This window comes from Aulostomus chinensis, chromosome 15, assembly GCF_037954235.1.
Source record: "Aulostomus chinensis isolate RoL2024-O1b breed Wild chromosome 15, RoL_Achi_v1.0, whole genome shotgun sequence".
Taxonomy (NCBI): Eukaryota; Metazoa; Chordata; class Actinopteri; order Syngnathiformes; family Aulostomidae; genus Aulostomus; species Aulostomus chinensis.
Window position 1 is genome coordinate 6,629,085 of NC_141334.1, and position 16,914 is coordinate 6,645,998.

The window sequence follows — 16,914 nt, forward strand, 5'->3', positions numbered from 1 at the left end:
GTACAATATGTGCCAACAGCGTGCCTGTGTATACTCCGTAGAAAAAAACATGACTTTACCAGGTTGAGGCTTCCACAGGGAACTGCAGGGAGGGGGAGAAGACTAGAGGATAAGTGACAGAGGTGACAGGAGGGAGGAGTGAAGGAAAGAGGAGTAGGAGGAGAGAGGAAATGGGGAGGACTACAGAGAGTGAGTTCAACAAGGTTGTCATCTCAGTGCTGCTGATGTAATCCCTAAAATTAGCAGCAACAACAGCCGCAGATGGTACACGGTGCTGCCCAACATACTGTACTCTAGACACACGCGCGCGCCTTCAAGTTTCAGGATAAAACAAATGTAGTACCCATGTTTAATGTAATGGGAAGTTTATAACATATCTTTTACATTTCTAATGAATCAGAAGACTTGAAATGGTTGTGAAAGAGAAAGACAGAAACTCCTACGTATATAATATGCTACATTCTCCAAGACAACAATCACAGCATGTTAAAAACAGCACCTTTTTCTGTACAAGAAAAAAACAATCCTTGTTTCCTGTCTTTGGCCTATTTAGGAGGCTGAGAGTGTTTGAATATGTGGTCTGTGCATGGATGATGAATGCAGAGTCCAAACTGTCCAACTGAGGTTTTGCTGGTTGTTGGAAGGCGCCCATCCAAGGCCAGATTTTGAGACTGAGTCACAATTTAAGGATGAAAACAAGTCATGAGTGGTGCAAGATTTTTGGAGTTTGACAAACGCACAGCTTGGATGAAAAAAACGTTTGTGGTCCTTTTGTTTGTATGGTGCCAGTTACTTGATCAATATCTATTTGTGTGATTTCTTGTCCTTTCCTCTGATTGCCATCCTATGAGCTGTTTGGCACAAGAAACGTTCTGTGTAGAAAAGGAAACAGAAATATGTACTTTGATAGCCAATCTGAAATTCGGGAGGTATGTTGGTGCATAAAAGATCTCTTGAAACCGTCAATCAAAACAGGTTAAAGTAATACTTCCTACGAGCTCTAGGTGCTAGTAACCCTAGTTCTATCTATTGCTCCTCATCCTCTGACCTCCTTTCCATTCTCTCCTATCTTGAATCTCTCGACCCCACCTTATCTCAGCCCATCCTCCTGTCTCCCATTATTCCCCATCTGACCTTCCTACAACCCTCACCTTTCTGTCCTCATCCTTTCAGCACACCACCTCTCCCTCTGTTGCATGGGTATCCATCCTTTCCTGATCCCTGATTCCCAATGACAACTTCCCCGCAAACATCTGGGTCTGTATTTATTCTCCATGTGCCGTGAAATTTCCTTCCATGCTACTTTAATCATAACTAATTTTTGCAGTTTTACATAATTGTCATCTTTGATTTATATAATTCATCCCAAACTTTTCTTCTTTCCTCTTTTCATCATTGTTTCCCTCTTTGCCCTTCATTCTGTCACCCTTCATGCCCTCCTGCTTCCTTTCCTCTTGGTTAAGGTTATTCTCGTGGCAAATGTACCTCACAAGACAGAGAGAAAGGAAAAACAGGAAATGTGGAGAGAATGTAGAACAGAACTCAAAATCAAAATAAAGTAGCACTGCCAAGCTATGGGTTTCTTTCTTTATTTGACTTCTGAGTCACTTGAATATTTGTCTTCCTCTTACATATTTCTTTACAATTGGCTTTCAGGGTTTAAAGGTCAGTGTAAGATGGAAAAAAAAACTAAGAAAATGACCAAAAAAAATCCCTCTTTGTGTGGGCTGTATTGCACCATGGAAAAGATGGCTGACTGCAGAAGAAATGTGTAAACATGTAAAAATGTGTAAATCTTTCTCATGGTCCATGACCCTCAAAGAAAAAAAATGCATGTATCTTTCATAAATGAGTGGGGAGCTTTGAAGTGCAGACAACATGGGGGGAAGTTACTGATTGCACATATTCTGCCCACGCAGTAATGATACAAAGATAATAATTGCATCTATACTGTAGATGCAGGTACACTGCATAACTGCAGTATCAAAAATACTTCTGATGAATAATGAAGAGAGACACTGACGCTTTTACTGGTCAATTCTCAAAAGAGACAAAGAGAAAACTTATAAATATCAGGATACTATGCAACAATGCAAAATGCTTTTTTTTTTTTTTTTTTTACTATTTTTCGACCTTCCAGCCCTTTTAAGTTGCACATTTTCTGATTAAAAGCAGACACATATTTGTTCTTTATTATTTTCCACTCTCCTGCTTCCTGGCTCTCCGTCTCTCCCTGGGGCCCTGCTTGGTTTAGCAGTGGCAGAGCTGGCTGGAGGCCCTCGGGGCCCAGCCGGCCCCACCTGCATTCTGATAGAATGAGACCAGATGAGCTCAGGAATGGACTGGATGCATTAAAGCAGAGAGACTTTGAAGACCTAAGCGCCCCAGAGGGTTTCAGCAGAAAATGAACAGATAACCCATAAAATCCACATATTGAATGTAACACACAGAAGATGTAGACATTGAATAGTTGGACACGCCCAAACTCAGAGAAATAGGACCACGCTCAGTACATGTGTGCATTTGCCAGCAGTAGACATTTCAAAAACATGCACTCACATAGACGATAAATGAAGCCAGCCACATTATGGGAATTTTAACAACTTCATCAATAAATGATGCCAAGCAAAACTTCATAAAATTTACCAAAACCAGTGAGCATATTCCAACACAATCAGTGCAGGAAACTGACTTTTCAACAAAATAAAGTGGGTAGTGCTCTACTGAGTTCATGGTTTGTTCAGTCTGAGGAGGCCTTGAACAACCAGCTTTATCAGGACTGAGAATTGTCACACATTAAAGATGAAAAACCAACTACATAGTGAGTGAGTGCATCTTACAAACAACGACCTTCAAACCTGAGAGGAGGCTGACAGCTAATGTTCGCATTACTCTTCACACCAGGTTAACACACTCATGACAATGCATTAGTGTGAGTCACATGATGACTTGTTCACTGCATCATGAACACGACCTTAAATTTAATCTGATTAACTGGTGATGTTTAGGTAATTTGAGTAACGTCACTGCGTGACAAGCTCATGCTCATCAAAATGAGCTAATATGATACCACCAACATCATCCAAGTAAGGTCATCGCTAATGGATCCCAAAACAGTAACTGCTGTAAGAATCGATTTTGTTCTGAAGTGTTGCAAAAAGGTCGCACACAAGACCGTGTAAGCTCTGATTTACAAGACTAAAAACCTTTATAAAAAGTTCCAAGCAAAATGTTGTTGGACTTTTGACATTAAAAACATAATTCTAGCAGTTAACTAAACACACTCCTCATCAGCGCCATGTAGCAGCTGTTCTGGAGCTTCCCAGCCTCCTCAGCAGATGGACCGTGTCCTCACCACACTGAGGTTAGAACTGGCTAAAGTACAGGGAAACATTTGATGTCTTACAAACTTTAGCGTGCATAAATCCTTGCTTATAGAGGGGGTTTCACGTGTTCTCTACTGCCTGATCAGTATCAAACATGTGTGACACCATATGAGCAGAACAAAACCAAACATCTTTCTTCTGCACATGGCGCATTGACGGGGTTTGAGAAAAACAGAAAACACCCAATGATAACCACGTTCTAGCTTGTGATTTGGAAGACTGAAATTTAAGGTCCATTCCATTTTAATGTCCACCTCGAATCAAAATTATGGCACAGCCACATGAAGAATATCAGTCCAAATTAGAAATGTTTACCCTTAAATATTAGCTTCAACTACAAATATCAAGTACCATTCAGGTTCTCAAGTGATTGTTTGCTGCTTGTGTAAAGAAAGTCCCAATAACTTACTACATTTTTCATCCAAATCTTTTTGAGGCCAAGCAGGGCACGACAGTAAAAACTGAGATTATTTGGCCTTATTCCTGCCCTCAGGAATTTCATTAGAAGTCCTTCGGTGGCTCATGTTTAAACACTATTAATGAGGTTAGCACCCTCAACTCAAGTGTGTCCCATGATAAGCAGAAGAGAAATAATGTTGAGTAGACCTAGGCGATACGGACCGAAAATAAAATCTTAGTTTTTCACAAAAAAATGTGATTCACGATTTTTTTCCTGTGGGTAAATGATTCCACCACAGTAAGCTGTTTTTTTAGTGGGAGTTTGTCGGTTATAGTGGTCTTGTTCCCCTCGCAAAGAGCGTCATTTCTTCCACTCGGCTGGATGCCTCTGTATTAGATGCTGAAACAAGTAAGTTGTGCTGCTGCTGTGCTTGTTGTAATGGGCTTCAGAAAAAACTTTGCAGCGTGCAGGCACTTGTTCTGTCGCCACAAACCCAAACCAGTTCCATACCACTGATGGTACTACTCCTTTCTAAGAAACAAAGTTCTCGCTCTCATTAGCCATGTTGCTGCTATGCGTGCGCAGGAAACAAGGAGGAGGGGTGAGGGGGAAAGCTATGGAAGCTCCTGGGGGACAGAAGGCACACCATAGCAAGAAGAGTAAAAACTCAAATTTTTTGTTTTTTTTAAATCGTCCGCAACAAAATAGATCGAATTAAGCGATAAAATCGCCCAGGCCTAATGTTGAGTCTTTTAAAAGGAAAGAGAGTCAAATGAGATGCTTCTACTGACACAGGAAGCGAGCTAACCACAGACATTGCAAGAGACAAAGTGTTTCAAATGTGAACCAACATTTGCATTGCTTCAAACCATCCAAGAGGATGCACATCTCCACCAGTACACTTCAAGTCAAATCTAACAATGCACAAAGTGTTCTGCACAATGACAAATGACCGGCGTCATGTGATTTGACATTGACAGGCTTTGAAAGAGCCTAGAGTTAATTTCCTTTACAAATCAAATGAGGTGCAGGGCTCATCCATCCATCCATCCCGCCATTCATCCATCCATCCATCCATCCATCCAAGTTTGCCCAATGAAAGACAATAACCCAGTGAAGCATCTGATCTCTTAATAAAGTGACTTTCTCTTGTGAAATTTGTGTGTTGCTCTCTACCCTGGGGCCAGTGTGTGTGTGTGTGTGCGTGTGTGTGTGTGTGCGTGCGTGCGTGCGTGTGTGTGTGTGTGTGTGATATGACTAAGTCATTAGTGAATCCCTGTGGACTGCTATGGTAGTGATAGAATGCACAGGGTCTTCTTACTTTCACCCTGCTGGAGGAGGAATTGAGTAATTGAGTTTATGGATCAATGAGGATCAATTACAACCAGAGTCATCACAGAAGATTAAAATCATATAAAGAATATATATACACACACACATATATATACATATATACACACATATATACATATATACACATATATACATATATATACACATATATATACACATATATATACATACACATATATATACACACACACACACACACACATATATATATATATATATATATATATATATATATATATATATATATATATATATATATATATATATGTGTGTGTGTGTGTGTGTGTGTGTGTGTGTGTGTGTGTGTGTGTGTGTATAAATATGAGACTCATAACTACGGGTCTGCATGGCTTGGATGTAGGTTTCTGGTTCGATCCTCACTTCCCCCGGTGACCGAGTCCAAGTATCCTTGAGCAAGACACTAAACCCCTAATTGCTCCTGATGGCCCTGCAACGGACTGGCGACCCGTCCAGCGTGAACCCCACCTCTCGCTCAATGTCAGCTGGGATAGGCTCCAGCCCCCCGCCCCCACGACCCTTAACAGATTAGCAGTATAGAAAATGGATGGATGGAGTTGTACCTAATATGCAGTTCATATTTGAAACATACAAGCCCACTCATTGGTGGGCGCCAGAGGTAGTAGCTGTATTCTCCTTTTTCCACGCTGAAGCGACAAGAGATGCTCCTGTTTAAAGTCTCGATTCATAGATTTAGGAGGTTCATTCACTGTGGAACAAGCCATTAAGGGACAGAGAGCAGACACCAGTGATAATGGATTACTGATGTTATTATGGTCCAATAAGGCCTCTAAACAACATCCTCTCATCCACTGCCAGAAAACTGTTCTCTTTTGGTGTGTGTGTGTGTCTGTGTGTGTGACATCCACTTAGTTCCATGATGTCATCAACAGTGGGTAACCCCCTAAAATACATCAAAAAGGTCCATTGTTTGACCGACATACACATGGCTGAGTAAAGCGATGTTGTCATACAGAGAACTGACTGGTCCCATCATCGAAATGAAGATGGAGATGAGAATCTTAATTTGTGGTGTCAAAAATGCGGGAAAGTTCAGTTTTCAGTCCCCCCCCCCCACAGAAAATTCTGCTCTGACTTAACAGTAGGGTAGTTGAGCTACTTCTGTCACATACATCATGGAGGGAAATGTTGCTGCGTGACAAAAAGAGAAACAAAAAATAAGTGTGGGAAAAAAAGTGGCCACGAGGACGGGTAAAAAAAAAAAAAAAAAAACCTGACTTCCAATCTTGATGTGATGTGATCCACTCATGACTAAAAGTTCTATCGATCAATCTCGTAATATTAACAAAAGCGAAAAAAAATACTCTATCTCCCTGAGATCTGCACTACACCCGATTGCACAAGTCTCATTCACTGATTCGCCCAGGAGTCTACAGTAAATCTCTCTTTTCTAATATTCATAATAAGTCAAAATCATCCTTGTAAAGATGTTGCCATGGTAAATATCTCACATTTCCAGCCATGTGTTGTAAATATAATGTGGACCTCACTTATACGATAAAGGACTGGCATGAGGGTGGTTGGCTGTTACAACATTTAGGCTTTTTGAGTCTTATTGTAACATTTGAGAAAGACCAACAGATCAGTTGCATGACATTAGAAGATGTGGCAATTTTTTTTTTTTTTTTCCAAAGGGGGACTGAGAATGTGGCCAAACTGACTGTGATATGTTTCACCTAACCTCCGAAAGCCCAAGATCATCAAAGAGACAGTGCCTTTGGTGGCTTATATATCAAATCACATCATTTCATTTCCAAAATATTTCTTTACAGGTCCCCTAAAAGGGGGAGGGAACCTGAATATTCAAGTGTCCTGTTGAGCATCTATCCTGCCAGGATGATTTAACACTGAAACCACAAGCTTTGTCTTCCATTCGGTAACTAGTCCTTTGCTGCTTCAGGCGTGCATGTGTTTACTCCATAGACAGCCCCCCTTCCTCTCTGCCAACCACAGTGTCAACAGACAGCAGTTAGTGCATGTGTGTGTGTGTATAAAGTGACCCGTCTGACTCGAAACAACAGGTGCCTCAACCAGAAGTGACTCAGACACGCATTCACACACGGCCAGCATCAAAGGAGAGGAAGACAGTGCACACTTATGAGGGAACTTTCGTTTCGTATTTCTTCTTACCTGGTTGTTGACATAACCCTGTATGTGGCAGCAGAGGCATGAAAAGGGGAATAGAAAGAAGAGGATACAGTCATAATGGGACAGTATGCAAATTCTTCCTGTCTGTCTGTAGCGAGTGCGAAACCATGAGCACACCACATTCAAATACTTATTCAGATTTCATTACACTAATTTACGGCTAGCAGTGGTTTCCCAGTAAATGCTCATCTGCTTTTGAGGGGTCCCAGTAATAAATCTGCAGTTGTTGTACTGAGCAATTGTCACTTGAATCAACATGAAAATAAAAGTCATTTATGTACAGTTCAATGGGCCTCCTATCAAAGACTGACAGACATTCCTGGATCATACGAGTCACTTTGGTACCTGCACGTATGTGCAAACGTCCAACACAAAATATGGTGCTGACTAAAACTTACAGGAATGTGGTGCCTGCGGGTTTAAAAAAAACAAAACACCTCTGCTGATTTCTGTAGCCTTCCCCGCATTTTTCAGCTCAACATGGTAGCCACACTATTCTCCCAAAATATCACCAGGGATCCCACTCTTCATCTCCTTGCGAGCCATGGTGCATTATGGGTCGATGAAACTCTGGTCTAACGTTCTCACTCGCTGTGAGTGGTCAAAACTGATTAAATCAATTCTGTTACTGCATTGCCTATTTCTTGCCTCAAATGTCATCAGAAACAAACATTACAATACTATTTAAGTGTAAAAATAATTTCTCATGGCGACCATGTTGGATTAACACTTTATGCTGATTCGTTTGAGCAGCAGCCAAGGAGAAACGCCACAAACTCTACCGCTCACCAGTGAGGAAACTGTAATCACAATCTTTGAACATTTGTGTTTATGGAGTTGCCAGCCAAATATCAACACACCAGTTCCACTCACACACTTCACAAAAAACTAGAACACAGTCCTCTTGTCGAGAATAAACTTTACATATCGATCTAGTCTATTGTGCCTCTAATCCTGCTCCAGTTTAAAGCAAGACTCATGCACTTCCATTTCTAGGGTATTTAACTTGTCCTGGTAGCAGTGCTCTGCTTGCACACGACAGTGGTTAGCCTTTACATAATACGTGCAGTCATAAAGAAGAATGGGGTGGAATCTGGTGATGCTGAAGGCTACAAATGTAATTTAAAAAGTGAAACAATCACCAAGAGACTGCATAGGCAGGTAGGGTCTGTAGAGGACACTTTAAGCCCTCCATTAATCCCCTTCGTCATGCCCTGGGGAGTTTGTGTGTAAGTGCTGAAGTTTGTGTGTATGTGTGTGTATTTGTGCCTGTGTGTGGCAACAAGTGATTAGTAGAAACTGTAACTGACACACTGCTGGCTGCACTGATCCTATCAGAGAGAGGGAAACTAACACATTCAAAAGGCCATGTGGGGTTTCAAAGTCTGCTCTAGAAAAACCCAATGAAGGGGGTGTAAAGGGGACTTACTTCACATTATTTCTCACAATTCTCCTCCTTCATTGCACATAGAATATAGATGGCATAGGCTTTTCTCTCTGACATGAATCAGAATCAGAATACTTTATTAATCCCCGGGGGGAAATTCTGATGAATGAACCTAAAACATGCAGAAAACAGACTGTCAAAGCATTTTCCAAAAAGCTTCAGTCATTTTAAATCTTCTTCACCTTTATGGTTTGACAAATAAACAAACCTTTCAGGAGCCTTGACATGTCTTTACACTTGTCGGGTAAAAGTGTAAAAATAGCAAGTAGTATTTAGCGGCAAGGTTTGTAGAGGTCCTTGAGAGTAGAGTATAAGCTCTCTAGACTCAAGACACTTTCTACTTCATGTTTCCTGCCGCTGTCTAGACTGAAGGGATTTATTGTTCTTGCTGATTAAACATTCAAAACCTTATCAACCATGTTGAGTGACAGGAAGTGAAACAGATCTAGGTTTTTACAGTGGAGGCTGCTCACAGTTATCCCATTTCTACTAGAAGTAAACCAAGTGAGTTAGCATGAGCCTACCGTGTTGTAGCTGGACGGTTCCTGTCCGTCTGTGATGAGTTCCCGCTCTCCCCTGGGGTTGACCCTCCTGAAGCGCCGTCTGGACCTCCGCTGAGATCCCTCTCTTTGCAGGAATCCGTCGTCTCCCTCACTGGCGTTATCCACCTGAGATACACAGTCAACAACCTCCTCAGAACAGCAGCTTCTCAGCAGGGACTCACATCTGCAACTCTCAGGAACGTGCCGACAACCGCAACACTGAGAACTCGGCTCAGAGCAGCTACGTTGAAGTAGTTCTGACTTTAGGCTCTTAGGAACAGAATTCCAATTTGTTAAATTCTGTTCACTGATTTCTGATTTCTGGTTTAGGTAATCCACGCTTTGACTCCTGGAGTTCTGCTCTGTGTTGGTAAAGTCTGAGTTCTGATCCTTGAATGTGATCCTTTCCTTTCTCTGCGGTTCTCCCTCACGCCCTTGTGGTTCTGAGATCTGGCCCTGCTCTTCTGTTGGCTCCTGGTTGAACATCCAGTTCTTCCAGAGCGCAGAGAGCCGATGCCAGCGGAGCACACTCATCCGGACGCACGGACGGGATCAACACATAGAGCAGGAAATACCACAAGAAGGGAGGGAAAATAAAGCAAGGAAATACTTCTACACCAAAGATGAATAGAAGTGTTGAATCCAAATTTTAAAATAAGGTCCAAAATCCTGAGGGATCCCGCAACATTTCCATCCTTTTGAGTTATGAGCCAGAAAACAATTAAATGAACAAACAAAAAGACGGGAAAACAATCTTCGTCTCTTTTTTTGTCTTTGATTTGGCAAGAGTCGTCCTCTTCTTAGGGCTGGAGAGTTCAAGATAGGGTTCAGCTGTTCAGCACGTTGCATACTCACACACTTACTCACATGCTCCTTCTCTAAGGCTGGCTAACACGCGCACACAGCACACACTGAAGCCACAGTTTCCTCCAGGAAACCGTAAATACACAAATACCCTCGCAAGGCAGAAAAAAACACACAGCACAGCACACAGATTCCGGCTATACAATTCATTCCCAGGAGTCTTTTTTTTCCCGCCAGGCTGTTGTTGAGGGAGGAATTTGTTTTCTTTCTTCATTGCATGACATAAAGTCAATAGGCTTATTATGTCAGGAATGACAGACAACTAAAAAATGTCAAAAATGTTGCACGACTTTGAGAAAACACATGTCAGCTGGTTGTTGTTTGTGTGTAATATTTGAGGCATGGTGATTTTGCAAACTTTTTAAACTAATTTTGCTTTAACTTGGGTTCTGTTTTGTATTTGAATATCACTTTCGTGTACACATTTTCAAAAGTCTAACATTCTTTTTCAATTTTTCTTCCTTTTGAAATGTCTGCTAATTTCCCTGTCCCTTATTTTATTCATCATCCACTGATTACCACATTCCTTCGTTTTGCTGCCTCTGTGCATCCATCCACTCGCCCATTAGCTGGCGTCCATGCCTTCATCTTAATCAAACTCTTCTTGTCAGGGTAGTCATGCAGTACTTTAAGAGCTGGTGTGTTATTGGCCGTCAATGCCAAGTTTCAACAGTACACTTGATCCTCGCCTGTGTGCAGTATATTGATTATATAATGCTGCGGTTTGTAACAAAGGCGCCCTATGTTTCTGATTGTCAGTTTAAAGTACCACTGCCTGCACTGTCTCCTAGTCTTTTAAGATTTCTGTCAGTGTGTCTCACAACGTAAAGAGACATTTTCCTTTTGTAAATTATAACATCTGATTCATTCCTCTTTACTCTGATACCCCCTTTTATTCCTAACTAACCTTTGTATGTTAATTTGATTTTCCTGTGGTGTCACATTCAATATTATGTGTCAACAAAACAGGGTAAAGATCAAAAAACAGCGTCTTCATGTCTTTTGCTCCTGGCTGTTTTACAAACTGAACACCGACTGATGTATGATGCAGACGGCCTGAGTTTGTGGACGAGGTGACAAAAGATTATCAAAGTTCCTGGTGGAGGAGTGGAAAACAACCACCCTCATATCAATGCTGAATGGAGCAGATACATACCCACGTCTACTGCAGCATCATTTGACCCAGGACTGAATGACGATTAAACCCTTTGCCATTGAACAAACAAGCCTGATTATAGTGTTTTTTAGCTACAGAGGGAAAAAAGGCTCAACTGTTCTGTATTTCACAGAACCCATACATCAAAACCAATTACCAAGAGGGTCATGGTGGCTGATACCCAAAACAGAGACCTAGTTTCGATGCCTTTTGGACTTTAAAACCACTATAAATGCAAAATATGTCAAGAGGCTATACGTCACATTAAAGGACAGCTGGTAAAAGTTATAGTCCATTCTGGGCTGAATGTTTAGCCATAAGAAGGCAGTATTAAAGAAAATTGAATCTATTTTCTCAAACTTCCCTCTTTTAAGATGCTAATAATTTTCAGGCGGGAGTGGAACGATATGTTGTGTAAGGGAAATCAGATATAATACACAGGATAACAACTGAACACACCAAGACAATGCATGTGTGTGGGACGGTTCAGCTATGAAAAATAGTTGTAAAACAGGCCAGTTTTGGTATTGATGTCTCCCTTCTCACAGCTCACAGCATAAAATGTCATCCCTCCTTGTTTTAACGAGCCTCATGGCACAGTTAAAGATAATACAGAGATTGGGGGGGGGGCATATCCTGTGACTATAAAACCATCCTTCTCTCTGACTACAGAAGTATCTGTCTTGTCAGTTGAGTATAACCCCAATCAACCCCGTGACAAGTTCTATTGTGAACTCTTGAGCCTTTCATGGTCATAATGTGACCATAGCTCCTGTTTCCTGCGTCCATTTCAATATGCGTGACTAACTTCACAGCTACATATCTTGTCAGCTTACATTCCACCCGACGTATCTGATGAAGCTTACCAGTGCTCATCACCCGCTTAAGTATCCTTTCTTTGCTCTTTTCATTCCTTCCTTCCTTCCTTCCTCACTTCTTCCCACAGCGTACATTCCATTCCCACCGCATACACACACAGTCTATCTGCCAGTGAATGTCACTCCTGTGACCCGCGTCATGACGACAGCCACACATTACACTACCTCTACTATTCCCATGGCCCTAATTAGCTGATTGGGAGTGTTGCAGTGAGACTAGACAACTCTCCCTCTGCTATTGAGTTTATGCATTTGTCTGGTATGTGTGTATGTGCATGCACTTTTTTTTGTTGTTGATTCTTTTTGGGATTTTTTTATCGTCATTTTCTTAATATTCACTATTATATCAGTTATTCCTCTTTGCACAACTTCCAAAAAAGTCATTGTCAGCCCACTGATAGCCAGTGTTTTGGGCTACTGGTGATGTTTTCAGCTTTTTTGGAGAATAAATGCCGCAATATAAACTGGCAACCAAGTTTTTTTGTTTTTTTGTTTGTTTTTGCCTGCTTATACCTGACCAGTTAGTGCTAACACCTAAAACATAGCATGCACTGCATTGCTTTGCACAACTCAACTGACATTTCACTGATGACGTTTTTTTTATTTTTCTTGACACGTTGCAGACGAATACTCAATGATTTTACATGCCTACAACAGCTGTTCATACAGGCACAACCAGCAGTTGAAAAGCTAAAATATGCGGAGTGAAACAATTCAGCGAGGAAAAGTAACAATGCAAACAGGAATATTTCAATCTTTAAATCTGTGCCTTCTAAGATGACAGTAAAGGGCAAAATACATTTAGAAGCAAAAATATTAGGGGGAAAACCGATGCAAACACTTACCAACCCTTTTCATTTTGTAGCATTGAACAAGCACATATCCCACTAGTCTTAAAGTTTTATCAAAGCTTCATGGGAGCTGTAGTTCATTCTAAACTGTTGAGTTAGTCCCTGCATTGGACGAGGACCTAAAGATTTATAGTTTGTCAAGCTCCAGTATATTGTACTTTATTGTTTACGGTACATCAGTCTGACACTGATCCAAAGCCCCACCCAAGTCTGCAGTACCACAAGGGGCAGAAGCATTTCAGATCACTAAAAAGGGGGAGAACATGAGGATATACACGGATATTAACAATAGTCTCTACATAAGCTCATTTCCTAATGCTCAGACAAAAATGCCGTGGAAAAACAGACCATGTCCTTCCTGAGGCTCTTAGGATTTAGGATCTTAGGCTGTTAGGATGTTAGCTATTTTCCTGTAATTTCCAACATCACATTAAAACATAACACCATGGCCATATTCAAATCTGACATATACACACGTGTCTTGGGTGATCTGATCGCAGGTTTAAGAATGTGAGTAGATTTAGAATGTTTTTTAACAGTTAGCACCAGCGGCACATATCACGTCTATTTCCTGCTGTGGATTGTGTCGACAACCTTGTCAACTAATTTGGAACACTAATATTTCCATTCTTTACCATTTTGTTTCGATGATCGAACAATGTCTAGTCAGTCGGATATTCCAAGGAAGAGAGCTCTGTCCATCGGAGTGTTACAGGTGTGTCAAACATAACCGCCCAAAATATTTGACACAGTTGTAATAAATGAGCTTATCAAAGTCATCAGGTATTGTGCAATAGTAAACCACTGATGGGGCAGAAATACCTTCTTCCACTAACACAGAGGATCTCAGGTCACAAGCATGAGGCCACATGTGGTCTGAGGGATCAGACCACAGTCACACCTGAATTTAGCACAGCCCACAAGTAACGAGATCACTCAGGAAGTACGTTAATACCAGACCTGAAAGGGACCGTCACACAAAGAAAATCCTCATGGTCACCATGCACTTTATAATAGCTGTATAAATACTATTTGAATGGAACCACAGAGGGTGGTTAAGTGCTTTTCATAAAATATGCTTTACTATTGCAGTGTATTCAGTCTTGAACTTTTCCTGTAAAAATTAATCCTAATGGCCCTGGATCTAAATCTATAACCCTGTTGACTAGTCAGACACTCGCCTCAAGGCTGCAACAACATTCTTTCACACAGTTCAACGTGTACTTAAAGTGTTAATTTTTTTTTCTTCTTTTTGTGGCAAAGATACGTAGCAAAACTACCCAACTAATCTAAAGAGAGCTGGGTAGTTCAAAGTGAGAAATGAAGGACACAACAATCCCTTTCTACCTTCGCACATCTCCCTTCTATCAGTCACAGTGTCACAATCCAGCAACTTACAGAGAAGAACATGATGAATCTGTGTCTCATTAGTATGTTACCAATGTATCTTGGTTCTAGCAGTGCTTATGCAACCTCTAGTTTCAGAGTTTAGCTGCAGTTGCTCCTTGTTTCCTGGGACATTTATAGGACTACAACCATCAGTTATGGTGGGGTGGGGGGGTAATTCATTGCTTTTCTTTTTTAAGGGTTTGAGGTTTGGTTCCAAACACTACTTTCTTTCATCTTTCTTAAATGATGAATCATTCAGATGCTTTCTTTCTTTCTTTCTCTCTTTCTTTCTTTTTTCCCTGTCTTTAGAGTCGACACCCCAAAACAGACACCACAAACAATGAGCTCTAGTTCATTTCTACAGCAATTCCTCTCTATGTATGGCTGAGATTGATTTTGAATGAGAGAAGTTCCCTCGACATATTTGCTAATGTTCAGCCGGTTACATAAATTTGACAAGAATACACAAAGGACTCTGGATAACTGAATAGGAAAAGACTGTTGTATGAAATTCTAAGAGTGTACTTAGAGAACTTGATATGCCGTGATTCTTTATTGCGTTAGCTAAAAGTGAATGATTAATTAATCGTGCAACAGAAACTGTTTTTGTGCGTTTCAACGGTAGAGGAAACTCGATGTCCTGTACAGCAGGGAATTGTTTCCTGTAACGAACTGCCGGAGGCACCCAAAGTAAAAGCTTTTAGAGTGAAACCGCCTGCACTATTAATGTGATAATCAGCAATAAAGAGAGGTTTAACTTGCATTCATTTACATAAAACATTGCACACCATTGCCTCAGTTTCCATCTTAATCCAAGCAAAATAAGTAAACAAATCTGTCAAAGGATGATAAGGATTCATTATTGTTCCCATGGCTACACTTAGGACAGATGTGCAATCAATTCTGTCTGAATCGTTCATAGCGGCAAAGAATTGCCAGGCAAGAGTTGGTTTCATTTTTGTTCACAATGACTTGTCAGGGACATCATCTAACCTCAGTGGTAGAGGACAAGAAGCCATGACGTTAAATCTATTCCTATTAAACTGCAGCAGCAGAACTGACTCTTCCTGTTGCACAGGTGTAAAAGTCATTTGCTAATGAGACACAGCGACTCAGGAGAGGGGAGATGAGAGCAGAAGGACTTCAGGGAGATGATGGAGACTTTGTAAGCACTGCAACCTTGTGGAGGCAGACAGAAAAACACTGTTCTTTTGTTCAAAAAACAGTCCTGACAACTTTAAGCTGAATTGATACTTGACTTTTTCTCCAACAGCTGGTTTTAGACAGAACCTTCTTTGAAGATACAAAACATGATCAAGCCGTTCCTGTTTGGAAAGTTTCCTGAAATCCTATTATTTCAAGAAGCAAATAGCCTTTTCTCTCACTCAAATGAATGCCTCCATTAAAGCATTATGTAAGTTCCATTTGATCTGAGGCTTATTTTTTTCAGGTTTCTCTGACATTTCACTTCACAAATAATTAAAAAGGAAATAAACAACAGATTACCATCAATATTTGAATTTGAAGGACAGAGATACATTGCATAACAATGGTATGAGACGAGATGACAGCTTGACTCAAGCTTGACTCCTAATACTTGATCTACGGCATAGACACGCATTTACTCGTCTGCCTCTGACTGGCTGAGTCACGTTGTAAGTACACCACCGAAACACTATTTGGAGGCGGGGCTTTTATGATATTGTGCTGAGTTTCTTTGTGTACTTTCAACATGGCAACTGAAATGATGCAAATAATCCTAATAGTTGGAGCTCATTGAACAACAATTTAATCTACTTTGAGAAATCTGATGTTGAAAAAGTGCGTATGGAGTAAATGTTACGTTGCGAGGTGGACCAGCCACTGATGTTGCGAACCGCTTTGATGCCAAGCGCAGTTACCTTTCAAGGGAGGTGAACAACATACTGGGCTATAGGCCATAGCATCGTAGCCAACCATGTTGAGACCAGGCAACAGCGAGTGCTTTGGATGATGCGGTCATGGCTAGGTTTGTCTGCTTAAGTTAATTTATTTACTTCTGACAATCGATGCATCTCAAATTGGTAACAAAAACACCAAAGATGTTCAATTCCCTTTACCTTTGAAACTCTTGGGGCAAAGTAAGCTCATGTAATCCGAGATCTGCCAATGATTGGCCTGTATACTTCCACTTAGGAAGAGGACATCATCTGAGGAGGCGGTGCTTCAATGTGCTCCAGGTCATACTAAATGCAGTCACACCAGACCACCTCTACATGTGGTCTGAGGGATGGGATCCCAATGCATTCCTAATGCATCTTGGCTGCATTAACACCTGCACTTAGAGCCCTCCACTTGAGGTCAGATCAGCCAAGACGCATGTTAATGTCAGATCTGCACTGAGAGCCCAAGACAAAGAGGGACTGAGATGAATGAAAAGAAGAAATAGGACAAACAAAAGAGAAGTACAGAGGGAAAAACT

The 16,914-nt window shown here is 41.0% G+C and overlaps 1 protein-coding gene across 3 annotated transcripts in view; it reads right to left on the bottom strand.

Annotated features, from left to right (window-relative positions):
* rapgef6 (Rap guanine nucleotide exchange factor (GEF) 6) overlaps nucleotides 1–16,914 on the bottom strand; it is a 144,519-nt gene that overhangs the window by 77,197 nt on the left and 50,408 nt on the right. For 2 of the 3 annotated variants that reach the window (XM_086179485.1, XM_086179486.1), the window contains exon 6: nucleotides 9,298–9,441. In XM_086179485.1, coding sequence (XP_086035611.1) covers nucleotides 9,298–9,441 — 144 coding nt within the window. Of the gene's footprint in view, nucleotides 1–7,308; nucleotides 7,327–9,297; nucleotides 9,442–16,914 lie in introns of all 3 variants that reach the window. The other variant, XM_086179483.1, reaches the window with a different exon arrangement.